Below are 17330 nucleotides of genomic sequence, written 5' to 3'. Positions count from 1 at the left end.
TTTGATAGATACATAAGAATTACATCATGACATGAGTCAAATGACAATTATGAAAACCAAAACAAGATACATTCTCCAACACTCCCTTTTAACTAGGGAGGTGTTCATAATTGTCCAAATGGTACAAGGACAATACTCCCTTTGAAAAGTTCTCATAAGAAGAGTTGGATTGGTAAGCCATTTGTAAGCATCAACATTGTGATCAACTAACATTGTCTTTGAGGCCTAACTAGACACACTCTATTTCATTCAAGAACATTATGTTGGGAGGTTTTACGTGTGATACCGCACTACCCCTACAAGGTCCACAAGGTATATCCTTTTAGGACTATTATTGTCTTGGATTTCCACTCCTGAATCCTGAAAGAATATCGGTACTCTTCGACCACTGTTATCTTGGATACCTGTCTTATCCTCAAAGAATGTCTCTCTTTCCCTTATTGGATGTTTTATCCTCAGGGAAACCACATATGCTTATCCAATCCTCCACCATTCTTTCTTCAAGGCCTTCACTTAGACTTACAACTGTTAGTCTTGGTCAAGTGTATAACACATTAAGAAAATAATGCACATGTGTTGTCCAACATCACTCCCTCTCAACTAGAGAGGATATCCCTATTCTCCTTTTAACTTGAGAATAGATCCTTGCTCCTATTCAAGGAGACTCTTTACTCCCTCTCAAATCTAGAGGAGATTCCTGACTTCCTTTTCTACTACAGAAGTCATAGCCACAAGCTCTCAAGCTTGTTTCCATACTTGTTCTGCATGGCTCCCTCTTTCCTTCACACCTCATTATATCAAGCTTGCTTCCTTCCTGGGTATCATGGAGCCATCTTCTTCCCTCAATCTTGTGACAAGTTCCAGGTCATCAATTTTGCACATCACTTCTTGTCAATGAAGGCATTATATTGAGCCTTCCCAAATTTTCAGTTGATCATAGCTTCCTCAAGAAAGTGATCTCTTTGATTGTAGTACAAACTTTGACCTTTAGGTTATCTTCTCGCACTACTACCTTTCAATCCCAAGATGAATACATCTTGACTTCATAGTTGCCAGGTATCACATATTGAGCTTCCCTCAACATTCTTCATGTATTTCATCCATATAGTTGAACTTGCCTCAACTGTCATCATGTGTTTCTGCAAAATCCTTCCAGGTAGCAAAACACTATGTTAACCAGATAACCAATAATAACTATTTACATCAAAATTACCTCATCGCGACAACTTTCTCATCATCAACATCTTCAAGGTCCATGACTCCATCTCCACATGAATCTTCCTTCATGCATCATAGTTCCGAAGGATTGAACTTGATTACCAAGTTACCATTTTCTTCTGGAGATTATATTATTATTCTATCGAGAAAGTCTTAATATTTCATTTATTCTAGAGTAAATCAAATTTATCCTAGTAGGCATCATATAACCAAATGAAAGATTCACCATGCATAATTTATGACCAACTTTTCTTACAAGATTATATAAATCCTACCAAAAGTTACTTAAACATGCATTCTTAATCTTTCACATAATCATCTAGCTATATGTATTCCACAATGAGCTTGCAACTTGACCAACTACATTCCTTCATCCTTTCAAGAGTATTGTTTCCATATAATATGGAATATATACTAATCCTTGTCATAATGCTTTTTCCAAGAACCTTTCAAAGCGATGGTTCTTCTCGGATCTTAGTGACCCCCTAAGCAAAATGACTACCTCTAACATAATGTTAGACATGTATGGATGAACATTATGCAAAATGGTCCCAAAATTCTCATTCTTGAAAGACTAGATGATTCTTACAAAGCAATTCAATCAAGTAGACTCTAAATATGCTACTATCATATGCTTCTGTTTATAAAGTCGTACTAAAACAAGATTCTTCTTGAAAATACAATGATGCATGCTTACTTCTTTAGTAACATCAATTCTCTCAAGGTCCTTATAGTTCCCTCCTTTCATCATGCTCATCATTAACAAGCACAAGAACTGCTTTGCTTAGCCATCCTACTCAGTTTGCTTCCTTTATTATGTACTTGCAATATTCACCGACAAGTACAACTAAGCAAAATATATACAAGTACAAGAGTATGATGACGATCTAAAATTTCCATGGTTTTGTTAGAGGGTATTCTACTAGCATTCTTAAACCCTAAATTCTTTGATATTTCCCTTAGAAACATCAACCCTAAGGTTTTGATGTCATATCCTAGATATCATTCAATTTCACCCTCGCAAGGGGTCACCATATATCCTAAGTTATTTGCAAACCCAGAAGTCAAGAGCTAGGGTTTTTATGAGGGAACAAACAAATTAAGGTTAGGGTTTCTCACATGACAAGGGTTTTATACTCCAAGTCCCTTCTAGGGTTTACAATCCCTAGATACCAAAAATGATGAGAAGTCTACAAACCCTAAATTCAAAACCCTAAATCATTCTGTGCATACCCTTTAGCAAAACCTTATATAATACCTAAAGATCATACATACCTTGCTGCAGTCTTACTTTATCCTTTCTTACAAAGGACTTCATTTGAAAGAGATTTCTTCCTAAGGATAAAGTCTTGATCTCATAGTTGAAGTTGTACTCCCTTCAGAACTGCCTTCAAGAGAAACTTCCAAAGATGTCAAGACAAGATGCTCTTCACGCTGACTAACTGTTGCTCCTCTTGAATTCTAGTTAGGGTATGATGTAGATGCTAAATCCTCAAATTAGACTCCTACTACGGCTCCTTGCTTCAAACATACCTTGAATTATATACATCAATCATTCCTTACTTTTGTATCCTTGATGAAAGATTTGAAATGAAGCTTGTGCTGTCGTTTTGCAACTTCGACCCTTCTAGTTAGGGATTATCATAGTCACTATAAAAACCTTGATGTTAGGCTTGAAATGCCTCTTCAATCTGTGATCTTATATATGTTGAGAAATCCATAGAGTGGCCGTTAAATGATTTCTCTTATTAATGACTGTTAAGTTTAGGTATGTTCTATGCTTAGAGCAATTTATTTCAATTTTCACAGTTAGCTCAATATCTTTTCCAGATTAGCAATCACATCAGCATTAAAGTAAACTGCAGATAGAACATAAACATTAATCACAGAAGACAAGCCAAGACAAGAGGACACAATATGTGGCGCTAGCTAGGGACGAACCCCAATGTGGGGAAACCCTTGATCAATTCTTCTTATATGTTCTTTAATAGTTCAACAGAGAGAGAGAGAGAGATAATACATTTACAACATAAATCAACACTTCGACTTTCTAGATAAGAGAATAGATCATCTTTACATGAGATCAGTTGAAGACATGCTGCTTCAACTGATTCTCCAAGGTGACTCCTTCACCTATCATTGTGCTGCATCTCGTCCACATGCTGCACCTCACCATGCTGCACTCATCATCACAGTGCTGGACCTAATGACCATGCTATGCACTTCATGCTGCTGCTCCTGTCACTGTGCTGCTCCAATCACTGAGCTGCTCTCATCACGGATCTGCACCCAATGCTGCACTCATCACTGATCTGCACTCAATGCTGCACTCATCATCACTGCATCCAATATGCTACTTTACACTTACCAGTCTTAGCTTCTTGCTATGGCTTACAACCTATCAGAGCAGCTAGAATCCTCCAAAGTGCAATGAACTAACCGTCACAATGTCTGCCTTGATTTGTCTGCAATTTTCCTCTAAGGGAAGGTTGTCTCTGCCTTCCACAAGTCTGTCCTTCATTTATTACAACATGTATATATCTGACATGCCATACATTAGACTAAAGATGTCGTTGTCATGTGTTCACTAGATAACATACAACCTAGAGAGCAGACTTCACTATTTCTTCTTTATGACAATGAATTCCCATTCCTTAACTCATGCCTTGTAACAATTTTATCTACAGTACAATGCTATCATCTACAACACACTTAGGAACCTACAACACTTAGTCCATGCTGTCATTTCCAACACACTTAAGCACCTACAACACTTAGATTCACATTGTCACCTACAACATACTTAGGGACTCCTTGTGCTATTGATAAGGGCTGCGTTTTGTAGACAAAAGAGTAGCTAGGCATCCTTGATTAGACTGCGGATTAGGGCCTTTGTTTGCTGTTCGTTAGGCCTCCTTAGACTGCAGCTAGGGCACCTTATTGGACTGCGTATTAGGGCCTTTTGTTTGTTGTTCATTAGGCCTCCTTAGACTGTGGCTAGGGCACCTTGTTGGACTGCGTATTAGGGCCTTTTGTTTGCTGTTCGTGTATCTCTATTGCTGTTTCTAAGGGTTGTCCCAAACTCTTCTAGAACAACGTATATATATGGGTATGATAGGCTGCGTTAGAGTCTGCTGTTTAGGCCTCCTTCATCATACTAGATCTCCCTTCCTTTCTGTGTCTAGGGCTTCTTCATTAGGGCAACGTAGATCTCCATTAGGGCAGCATTATCCCTTAGGATCTCTCCTCCTACTAAAACCCAAAGACAAGTAGAGAGGAAGAGATCCCAAGTGAGTGTGTGGAAATGACTTGAAGGCCACCTCTATTTATGCTAAAATGTTGAGCACAAGTGGGGTTTGTTTGGTTGTTGGCCGACCTTGACGAATTGTCCCATAACACTAATAAATTCATATCTCCATGAATACTTATTGGATGATCTTTAGATCAATCCTACACCTCTCGATGAGAGGGATCCAAGAAAAATATCAATTGCCATTAATAAGATGGCCCACATGGAGTTTGGCCCTAGTTGCCAATTTTAACAATGACATTATCTTGTGATGTTTTCGTTATTATTATTAGTTCTTTTGATTTATCTTTTCTTATAATCAAGACTAATGGCAAGCAACAAATATAAGAGGACACAAGATGTAGGTACGATGCCAAGGAAAAGCCCCACTCTAGGGGAAAACCCGGTCAAAATTCTTTCTTCAGTAGATTCAAGATGAGACAACCAAGACCCTTACAACTTAGACTTGAGACTACCTCCATCAAGTCATCCTCCTTCCATTGTGTTTGCATACCAAGATCGAAGTCACTGAAACCAAGATCGAAGTCACTGAATTCTTGTCACTGAGTTTGCATCGAATACTTGCCACTGAATTTTCAGCGAGACATTATCATTGCAATGCCACCGAGATTGAGATTTTGCCACTGTAATATTACTGATACCTTGCCATAGTTATAACACCGAGACTTTATTTTATGTGGTGGCACCTAGACCTTCTTACTGTGATGACACCAAAACCTTCTCACTTTAATTACACCAAGACAAAGATTGCATCGATATTGTTTTAGGCCCTGAGACCTTCACTGTCGTGACACCGAACCCTTATCACTGTGGTTATACCGAGATCCATTGTTGACCCTTCTCACTATTGTGACATCGAGATTGTGTTATTGTAGTAGCATCGAAATCCACATTACCTTACTGTGATATCCGAACTTCAATTTCAGAGATAATTGGAGCCCTCTGTAATGATACCGAAACTACCTTACTGTGATTGCACCGAGAGTACTCCAGTAATATCCAAACTTGTTCTTCTCTGTTATAGCACCGGAACTACCTCTCTGAAATCATTTTAGGTTACGCTGACATGATTTCAATTGAACGAAGCCGACATGATGATAATCTATTCGAAGCCGATAGAAGGTCAAAATTATTCCTCCAGTAGGTTCAAGATGAGACAACCAAGAACCTTATAACTTAGACTCGAGACTATCTCCATCAAGTCATCCTCCTTTCACTGTTTTTGCATACCAAGATCCATGTCACTGAATTCTTGTCACTGAGTTTGCACCAAGACATTGTCACTGCAATGCCACCGAGATTGAGATCTTACCACTGTAATATTATTGAGACCTCATCATAGTTATAACACTGAGACTTCATTTTTTGTGGTGGCACCTAGACCTTCTTACTGTGATGACACTAAAACCTTCTCATTGTAATTACACCAAGACAAAGATTGCATCGACACTGTGTTAGGCACTGAGACCTTCACTGTTGTGACATCGAACCCTTATCACTGTAGTTATACCGAGATCCATTGTTGACCCTTCTCACTATAATGACACCGAGATTGTGTTATTGTAGTAGCACCGAAATCCGCATTACCTCATTGTGATATCTGAACTTCAATTTCAAAGATAATTTGAACTTCATGTAATGATACCAAAACTACCTTACTGTGATTGCACCGTGAGTATTCTTGTAATATCCAAACTTGTTCTTCTCTGTTATAGCACCGAAATTGCCTCTCTGAAATCCGAACTTCTGTGTTAGTGTAATGCGAAGATCTTAGGCTTGTATATATAGTAGTTCGTCCATCATAAATGAGCTGATATGAATTCATGAATAGTTGTGTCATCATTTTAAGGCCGACATGATTCCAATTGAACGAAGCCGACATGATGATAATCTATTTGAGGCCGACAAAAGGAGACTTGCTGGAGGAGTCTTTGACTAATAAACAAATTGACTTTGACACAATTAAATTATCCTAAAGCCTACAATGGAGGCTTGATCTATAACAATTGACCCAAACATGAAACCCATGCGTTAACAAGTCAATTCAATAATAATAAAAAAATTCTTTTTGCTTTTCTTTTGATAAATATATTACATTTTGACTTCAAGTACAATTATGAAGACCAAACCTAGTTATATTCTTCAACAATATTTTCTACAAGTTGCCTCACCTCGCTGGACTGTCGGGCTACTTCTAGCCTTGCATTCCACAAGAAATGAGGTTATAAGTCTCGACCTATCTTATCAAAACTTCTTGATGATTTTGAAGTTTGCGCGGTGACTTCGATCATGTGGTTAGGGCTTAGATAACCACATGAAAGACCTCACAAACATGCCTAAAAATATCTTCCACAAGTGTGGTCCTTTCTTTTCTTCAAGGAGACTTCTTCGCTGGCTTAATAGTCTTGATCTAAACTTGTTTAAGGCGTTTCAACCCTACAAACAATCCACTACAGGACCCACGAACCTTCTGCAATCTTCACAATAAATGTGACCTGATCTTGCCACCAAATCTTACGAAGGCAACCCAAAAACACTTTCTAAGCGTTCCACGTTGAATAGACTAGCTCTTCAAACAATTGTTGGTACCATGAGTTAGTTCTGAAACCGTTTGATTTAGATTATAGTAGAATTTAAGTGCACAATATTGCCTTTGATCCCACTTCAACCTTCTGCTCCTCCTCGGTCTTGTACTAGAACACTTCGGCCTTATAGACAATCCATTATTTTTGGCCTTTCAGAGCAAGGAAAAACCCTTCCAGTGATATTCTAGTTGCCTATATTCTTGGCCTTAGCTCTGATAGCTAGGGAAAAACCCCTCAAAGGGGAAAACCCAGAAAGAACTTTCGTTCTTATAGAATCAATTCAAAGGAGACTTCCAAGACCAAAAAAAAGGAGAAGAAAACCAAGATTAGGCCCCCACCAAAAACCAAATCAACCAACCAATTTGCAAGACAATCTCCAAGGGTAGTGAAACAAGATCTCTTCAAGATGAGAGCTCTTCTAGCCTTTTGAGCCTACGAAGGCAACCTGCAACACTTCTTGCATTTTCAGACCTGAGGTAACCCTAGAAAAGCTAGTGTACTCGCATGTGTGACCAATAGAAGAAAAATTTCAGACTTTGAACTTTACTAGGGCTTCTTCGTTGCTTCGTTGTCCTTCTCCTTGCTTTTCAAGGCCTTCACACCCTTCCTCCAACTTCAGATCAAATCCAATATGTGTATGCTTGAGAGTGTGTCAAATAGGTTGAAGTGCCTCCTTTTATAGCCTTTCAAGTTGACAACCCTTTCTAGGCCGCATTCTCCTTGGTTGGCCAGCTTGGTCTTGAGAGCCTTCTAGACACTTCTAAATTCAAAAATAATTTTCCATTTCTTGATACAAGTGCTCGAAAGGGTCTTTTACAATGTGACAATAACTCTCTGACTCATGAATATCCTAGAAGCATTCAATGGATGCTTGACCTAATGACAAAGTGACTTGAGCATGTAACCCATGCTTTATAAAAATGATTTTATTTTTACTTCATTTTCTTTCTTCTTTTGATAGATACATACGAATTACATCATGACGTGAGTCAAATTACAATTATGAAAACCAAACTAGTTACATTGTCCAACAATCTAGGAGATCTCTTATGATAAAGATATATTTGTGTCTCTTATATTTACTTAAATGCCAAGTGACTAGAAAAGTGCTATTTTTCTAACTGATCATAAATACATTCTTTCTGTTAAGGATGCCGACTTCAGATTAACTTCTTGATAGGAGTCATAGTGTACAACAACAAAATTTATCCAACATCCTGAAGTTTTTATGTGCTGCCAAACTTGTGGCTTTAGTGGAAGTTCTAGGCAATATTATCTAAAGGCGGTGATTTTGTATTCAGGGTACATTGAATGTGTAAACCATTAGAGAGTGCAAGCTCACTTATTTAGCTGAACCACACTTTGTCAATATGTAAAATCCTAAGCAAACATTGAGCCTGAGTTGAACTTTATTCATCTTGATATTAATCCAAGCTAACTTATGTAGATGAACCATAAACCTTTACAATCTGTCAAGATGTAGAATCCTAAGAAGTCATTGAGCCCGAGTTGAACTTTATTCAGATTGATATCAATCCAACTCTAACACATTCTTAACTTGACTTTGGCTTTACCTTGTTCCTAAGATGAGGTTAGAAAAATAAATGCAGAGAATAAATATGAATTTTTTTTAATAATTCAAGTGCTTGTGGGTATGAGTTCTCTCATAAATATCTGAGACAATTTTAATGATCTTTTCTTAATATTATTATTTTTTCTTTTCTTTGTTTAATATTTTTTATATTTTCCATCTAGTTGTTCCTTCATTCCTTTCTTGCATCTGTTAAAGTTTGTTTCATTTTTGGCTTTGATTGCATAATTTTTCCTGCAGAACAATGCTCATCATTTTTTCCCCAATGAACAATGAACAATGCTCATCATAGTTACCATATGAGAACTTAAAAAATTCATTGATATGAGAAATTTGCAGATAACATGTAAATTTAAAAGGAAAATATAGGAAAACTAGATGACTTATGTTGTATTTAAAAATAGATTTGACTTATATTAGTAGAGCACCAACAATACCAATAAACTATATTAAATCATTCTCATTCCAATCTATATCATCATCTTCTTCACTATAAACATTAGCATGATTACCAACATTGAGATTTTCAATTGGTGATTTACATGACTCTTAACATATTACAACCAAACAAACAAAATTTGTTATAGACAAAACAAGGGATTCTATCTTTTATGGTCTTTGCTTTTTATCCTTCTTGCAATGCTTGAACTTAAGTGTACTTTAGTTCTTGTGGTAGACATTTAAAGTGTTACCTTGGCTAACAATCCGTGAAGTTTTAAAAATCTAGTAGAATGGTTCATTATGCATCCATCCATAGGGAATGTTGGGATGTGTCTCTTAGAAATATGGCTTAGAAACAAAAGTTTCTTCCTCATCCCTATAAGTAGCAAATTGATTTGGTAACCCCTTGCTAAAGAATCTTGGGCAATTAGGTTAATAAGATTCTTCTCATGATGATAACTATTTGTGAGGTACTTTTTATTTTCTTGTTAGCACAATCTTCTCTTGTTATTATTAGTGTGTTTTCTTACTTCATCAAATAGTTACCAAAACAAAAGAGACAAGAACACAAGATATTGGCTTTCTGCTAGGGCCAAAACCTCTCACTCTTTGAGAGGAAAACCCACACAAAATTCTTCTTATAGAGATTCCAATTGATGAATACCAAGACCATGACCCTTGACCTATGTTGCCACTCTCAGACCAAGACACAATCATCCTTCTTCCTTGATTCTTCGATTTCTTCATACTGTTACTAGATCCGAGTTGCATCATGTAGCTCCTAGCTGCATCATATAGCACCTCGCATCACTTGATCATTATAGCACTACTGAGCACAACACCTTGATATCATTGAGATCTTACAACACTGAGACCTTATCCAAACTGTACCACTGTGATATGTCCATCCACATTACAGTGAGTATATGCCAAGACAGTGAGGAAGATATCACTGCAATGTCACCCAAACTAGTCCGCATTGTGATCACTGTGGTAACCGAACTCCTTGCTGTCTTAACCATCTGAAAGCCTCAGAGGGATCCGAATCTTGATCTTTGTTACCCATCCGAAATCTCAGACTGTAATGCGAAAATATCAGAGAATGTACCCATCTGAAATTGCAAAGGATCCGACAAGATTACTGTGGAAGATTCACTCCTTTCTTTGTTGTACCCATCCGAACTGTCTCACTGTTTCTGCCATCCGAAATTGCAGAGATATGTGAAGATCTCACTGTCGAAATGCGAGGGGTATAGGCTCCTATATATAGTTGTTTTCCCCTACATTTGAGCCAACATGACCATTTGAAAGGTTGTGTCTCCATATGTGAGCTGACTTGTCATTTGTATACAATCTGAGGCCGACATCAAGAAGAGGATGACCGTTCTTGTTTATTGGAGGGCTAACTAGACATATTCATGGACTTATATACATTGACTCATGCTCAAGAAGAGCTCTTCATACATGACATTGACTCTTTGACTCAATAACAAAATCCTAAGATGACTTTTGTTGTATAATTTTGTTTTGAGACCCATTTCTTACTTCAAAATTTCTCTAATGCTTATTCTTTAGTGTCATATATTTTCTCCAATACAAAGTTAGAATGCAGAATGCATATCTCTGTTTGACTTACCTGGAAAGGTTTTGTATAAATGGATTTCTCTCATGCTTATTCTTTAGTGTCATATATTTTTTCCAATACAAAGTTAGAATGCATATCTTTGTTTGACTTCCCTGGAAAGGTTTTGTATAAATGGATTGTAGTAGTAATGTTGCCTTTTATTTGTATAAATGGATTATAGTAGTAATGTTGCCTTTTAATCGTTGGATGGTGTTACAATTACTTGGAAAGGTATTGTATAAATGGTTTGTAGTGGTAATGTTTCCTTATAATCGCTGAGTGGCATCATAGGATTTTTGAGTATAAACTAATAGTTTGGCTCTCTTTAATGGAACTTATATGTTGTGAGCAGATGTTGAATCAAAGCTACTTAAAGCACGCATGCGAATGCAACAAAAATATCTTGACCAATTCTATATGCTATATGAGGACTTCCACATCACCTTGCTACCATTACTACCAGAAGAGGTTAGTGAGTGAAATATAAATGCTGCTGACTAACATGACATTATTGTATGGTGGAATGTTTTGAGCCTATTTAAATATTTTGGTGCTTTGACCTTTTACTAATACAAATTCTGCACAAAAACATTTGGCATGTGTTGATGTGTTGTTTTGCAGGTTTGTGGAGTTGAAGCCTTGAGGCAATTTTCTTCTAGTCTTCTCATTCCTTACAAACCAACTCCAGCTAAAAAAGTTCCAGAGGGAAAAGTAGATGAATTAGAACAAAGAGTATCTACTTTGCGACTGCAATTAAAAGAAGCAGAGACTGAGCTAGATAGATTGAGAAAGGGGAAACAAAAGATACAGGAGTTAGAAATATAAGCGTTTATTGTACTTTTCAGTAATGTCAATTTAGTTATTTTTGTGCCCTATTGATATTGAAACATATTTGGATATTAGTAGATCTGCATTATAAGGATATGTTAGATGTTTTTTCAAATTCATTCATCCATTTTTGGGAGCTAGAGAGCTATTTTGTCATTATAAACAATTAATTTAAATGTTAAGTATTTTTGAGCCGTGATTTTTCCCTGATTAGTTTGGTATTTTTATTTTCCATTATCACACAAATATTGGGTCATTTGCTTCTTTATGCCTTTCTTCCGGGAGACCATGCCGCTGAAAAATATTCTTAGGCTAACCCAAACAACTTGTAAAGTCAAATCAACAAGTAGACATGTGGATTTCTTTGTTATAGAGAGAACACCGTATTCTTGAGGTCGACTATTGTCATTTATTATAAGTAGTTGGCGTTACACATAAGTTCATGCGACTTTATAAATTATTTAAGAGTAAACACAATTTTAATTTCTGTTTCAAAGCAGACTTTGCAATGTTTTTTTGTTATGGCAGTATGCATAGGAAGATGAAATGTTTGGTTCAAAAAAAAATTATTTACTTTGTACATAGTGTAAAATGCAATAACAAACATATTCTGAAGCTTACTTTGATAAGTAAAGATGTTTAGTATGTTTGTGTGGATAATACATTTATGTATCTCTGATAATGAATTATTGCTAAAAGGTTGTGGCTATGATTTCTTAAAAGATACATTTTTTCGTCAATATTAGCAAATTCTAGAATTGAAATCTATCATACAAGTCCAACAAAGCATAATAATTCTTACTACGTTATTATTACCTTGGGGAGGATTTCTATATTTCAGTGATATTTAATAGTTTCCCATATTTTCTAGGGGTAGGATATTTCCATTCTTGTAAGGATGATAATTTATAATCAAGAAACTTAAGAATTTTGTTCCAAGGTAATTCCTATAGTGTTACATGATGGAATTATATCTATTTCAAATAAAAATGAATTGCAAATACTGGAACTGAATTTGAAATCTGTTTTTCACATCCAACAAAGCATAATGATGATACTGCCTTATTATTATCTTTATTCTTCGATAGGATTTTTCCATATTTCAATGATATTTAAAACTGGTTCTTGATTAAAACATTGAAATTTTATCTCATCCTTTGCTACTATAGGATATTTCTTTTGTTTTCTTGTAAGTAAGAACAATAATTTATAATTAGGAAACTTCAGAATCTTGTTCCAAGGTAGTTTCTAGAGTGTTACATGATGGAATTGATATTTATTTCGAATGAAAGTTAATTGTATATTTTGACATTTGGAGGCAAATACACTTTCTAATCAACATAACACTCCCATTATTTCCTAAGCTTGAATACATTTTGGTGTCAAGAAACGTGCCCATCAATCAATTTAGTATGCCCATTGATTGTGTTCTCTACCTCCATTGCTTGTCTTGGCCCTATTTGATTCCTTTGAGTTTCTTTCTTGTGAAAATACTCTCAAGTGGGATACCAATGCATTAGCTACAATAGTGCATGGGTTGACATGTGTAAGGCTTAATGTCAATCATCTACAACTAGGACTATTAAGATAGCTAATCTATTTTATTCATGTTTTTTTTTCTTAGTGTTAGTGTCTACATAGAAAGGAAAAATGCTTTCATCGCTGTTGCTCTTTTTGAGCTAGAAATCTTGGGTACCTAATCCCTTTCATTTTGCTGTGGGTGTCTACTTAGAAAATTGCTTTCATCATCGTTGCCCTTTTTTATCTTTACACATTCTGTTGCCCCAACTGAAATCGTAAAAAATGGGAGTCTAGGTTAACTTGTGATTAATAACCTCAATAGAAAATAACAATCATGCATAAAGATAACTCAAGTACGAGAGAAGTGTATAATACAATACATATCATTAAGATGTATCTCCCAACTTTATTTAGACAAAATGAGGCTCATATGTGTGAGAGAGACACTTTGAGCATATTAGCATCTACAACAATTTAATTTGACAACTTTACAACTTTCAATTTGATAGTTTTTGCAAAAGAAGGTTGCAAGGTAACACATACTTTAAATTTTTGTCCCATTATTGTTTAGAAATATAAATCATTGTAAAAGATTCATTAAATTAATTTCTACATTTGTTGATACACATTTATTCCTTTAAATTCATTAGCATAGCAAGAAAGGAATTAGGATGTGGCTATATTTTTATTCTAAGTTGCAAGGTTGTATACAAAATGTTTCAAGGTGCCTCCAATAGGAGGCCTTTCATAGATGTGGCCACTCCAAAATGACCAATCTCTCTAAAATTTATCACCTCCCATGACCTTCTCTAGCCTATCTAATCAAAAGATAATTGCAAGTCCACAAATGTCCATTGTTATATATTTGGTTGATTATGCAAAGTTCTATGTGATTAATTCACATTGAATTAATGCTAAACTTTTCAAGATTGAATAAAATGAGAGAACATTATTCCTAGATTTTATAAATAACAATTTTTATAATTGAAAATTTTGTTTCAAAATTAGGTTTTCTCCCTTTCTAAGCCATGTTGGAACAATGACATATTACACCTTATTGGAAAATTACTTACAAATCAACAATCAACATGTCAAAGTGACAACATGAATGCAAGAAGTGCTTTATTGCCATATACATAATGTCAATTTAGAATGTCAAACATTACAAACTCATTCGACTTCCTCCACATGAACCATAGTTACAATACTAAGTCACATTGTCTATCTTATACATCATTTATAATATAAAATAAAGTTCAAGGGGTTTCAAGAGACATGGTTTTCATTTTAGGTGCATGAGTAGGATGACTTGCACTATTATACAAACATGGAAGTTGATAGGTTAAAGGCATTATTGTCTCTCTCAAATACCTAGTAGATAACACTATACAATTGTTTATTGCTAGTGCACAAACATAGAAATTTAAGATGATGTAGAAAAGTGGTTTATCTTAATAGAGGTCAAGGTACATGTCAAGATTCTCTCTGCCTCATAGAATGCTTGCATATTTATATTTGAGGTTGATTACAATACAATTGTTGGGACCAACATAAACAATTATGTTGTAACTTTCATAATTAATTGTGTTAACTAATTGACATGGGAAGGCTAACATAATATTCTAATGAATACAACTTGGTAAGGTTAATTGCATGCTAATAGACCTTGTAACATATTTTCCATTGGCAAGGGTTGTTGAACCCTTGTAGCACACATGCATATGTTTTCAAAGAAAATATTTTTTTCACAAATATTGCACACATTAATTATTATTATTTTAATTTTGAACATCTTTACATTAGGTTTCACCAATGAGTACAGGAGCTAATTGAGGATGATGATTGTGTTGGTGGAATTTGCTCCTTTGTTGATGTAGTTTCTCATGTCCAAACAATAAGAGATGGAAAAAATGCATATGAAATTACTTGTTGAATGAATGATTGGTACAATCTTAACAATTGTCAGTTTGATATTCTTTTACTAGCAAATATAGGTTGGGATGGGAATGGAATACTCCACATGGAACCACACAAACCTTTGACACAAACAAACACAAGTGGCTAATCTAATCTTGTTAAGATGAAAGTATCATGCACATTTTCTTGAGTTTATTGAATCTTACTAATGAGAGAAAAATATGAAACACATTGTTACTAATCAAAAGGTGGTAAACACAAATTGAAAAACTTGGTCAACATCTTGAATTTGACCATTAGCTAAGTGCATTTAGTCTATAGTTCCTTGTATTCAAAGAACAAAATAAGACTTGTGTCACCACGAATGCTTCTCACATTGAGCATCTTGAAAACTAACTCAATGTTGACTAATGATTTTAAGTGAAAATTAGTTCAAAGGACCTAGAGAATGAGATGTATTTCTAAATAATAATGAGTCCTAGTATGTTGCAACCTTCTCTTACAAAAGCTTGAAATTGAGGCTTCAAAGGTTGCAACACTCAACATGCAATTGTCTTTTAAATTCTTTGGCTTTCTCTAATATAAGATTCTTGTCTTTATGAAAAATTGTGTTTATCAATGTAATGATCAAAGTCAATGGTTATTGATGGGACAAGACTGACTGAAAGAAAAAAAAACTAGTTCAAATGCAACCGAAAGAAGATTGGCTATAGGCATTGCGAGATATTTTTGTAGCGCTAAAATAAATTTTGTTTTCGGTTCTTATGATGCAGAACGACTGGGGCTCCCTACAGACTTGACCCTCCAGCGTCTGGGCACGTCCTCCATGCTCAAGAATGGCCTCCCTCATATCCCTTATTGATGGTTACACTCAACTCCATGCTCAAGAATTATTTGGAAAGGTATTGTATAAATGGTTTGTAGTGGTAATGTTTCCTTCTAATCGCTGAGTGGCATCATAGGATTTTTGAGTATAAACTAATAGTTTGGCTCTCTTTAATGGAACTTATATGTTGTGAGCAGATGTTGAATCAAAGCTACTTAAAGCACGCATGCGAATGCAACAAAAATATCTTGACCAATTCTATATGCTATATGAGGACTTCCACATCACCTTGCTACCATTACTACCAAAAGAGGTTAGTGAGTGAAATATAAATGCTGCTGACTAACATGACATTATTGTATGGTGGAATGTTTTGAGGCTATTTAAATATTTTGGTGCTTTGACCTTTTACTAATACAAATTCTGCACAAAAACATTTGGCATGTGTTGTTTTGCATGTTTGTGGAGTTGAAGCCTTGAGGCAATTTTCTTCTAGTCTTCTCATTCCTTACAAACCAACTCCAACTAAAAAAGTTCCAGAGGGAAAAGTAGATGAATTAGAACAAAGAGTATCTACTTTGCTACTGCAATTAAAAGAAGCAGAGATTGAGCTAGATAGATTGAGAAAGGGGAAATAAAAGATACAGGAGTTAGAAATATAAGCGTTTATTGTACTTTTCAGTAATGTCAATTTAGTTATTTTTGTGCCCTATTGATATTGAAACATATTTGGATATTAGTAGATCTGCATTATAAGGATTTGTTAGATGTTTTTTCAAATTCATTCATCCATTTTTGGGAGCTAGAGAGCTATTTTGTCATTATAAACTATTAATTTAAATGTTAAGTATTTTTGAGCCGTGATTTTTCCCTGATTAGTTTGGTATTTTTATTTTCCATTATCACACAAATATTGGGTCATTTGCTTCTTTATGCCTTTTTTCCGGGAGACCATGCCACTGAAAAATATTCTTAGGCTAACCCAAACAACTTGTTAAGTCAAATCAACAAGTAGACATGTGGATTTCTTTGTTATAGAGAGAACACCGTATTCTTGAGGTCGACTATTGTCATTTATTATAAGTAGTTGGCGTTACACATAAGTTCATGCGACTTTATAAATTATTTAAGAGTAAACACAATTTTAATTTCTGTTTCAAAGGAGACTTTGCAATGTTTTTTTGTTATGGCAGTATGCATAGGAAAATGAAATGTTTGGTTCAAAAATAAATTATTTACTTTGTACATAGTGTAAAATGCAATAACAAACATATTCTGAAGCTTACTTTGATAAGTAAAGATGTTTAGTATGTTTGTGTGGATAATACATTTATGTATCTCTCTGATTATGAATTATTGCTAAAAGGTTGTGGCTATGATTTCTTAAAAGATACATTTTTTCGTCAATATTAGCAAATTCTAGAATTGAAATCTATCATACAAGTCCAACAAAGCATAATAATTCTTAC

At 35.1% G+C, this 17330-nt stretch overlaps 1 protein-coding gene across 1 annotated transcript in view; it reads left to right on the top strand.

Moving 5' to 3' along the window:
- The window catches only part of LOC149219731 (P-loop containing nucleoside triphosphate hydrolases superfamily protein), a 107510-nt gene extending 95700 nt beyond the window's left edge, over positions 1 to 11810 (top strand). The window contains exons 6-7 of the mRNA XM_089384473.1: positions 11122 to 11237; positions 11391 to 11810. Coding sequence (XP_089240599.1) covers positions 11122 to 11237; positions 11391 to 11594 — 320 coding nt within the window. The 3' untranslated portion in view covers positions 11595 to 11810. The remainder of the gene's footprint in view (positions 1 to 11121; positions 11238 to 11390) is intronic.
- Positions 11811 to 17330: the final 5520 nt, after the last annotated feature.

Source organism: Pinus tabuliformis, chromosome Q (assembly GCF_031772625.1).
Source record: "Pinus tabuliformis cultivar Carrire ecotype Pingquan chromosome Q, CPIR1, whole genome shotgun sequence".
Taxonomy (NCBI): domain Eukaryota; kingdom Viridiplantae; phylum Streptophyta; class Pinopsida; order Pinales; family Pinaceae; genus Pinus; species Pinus tabuliformis.
Note: the sequence above shows the minus strand (reverse complement) of the source record. Positions and strands in the feature narration are given on the sequence as shown.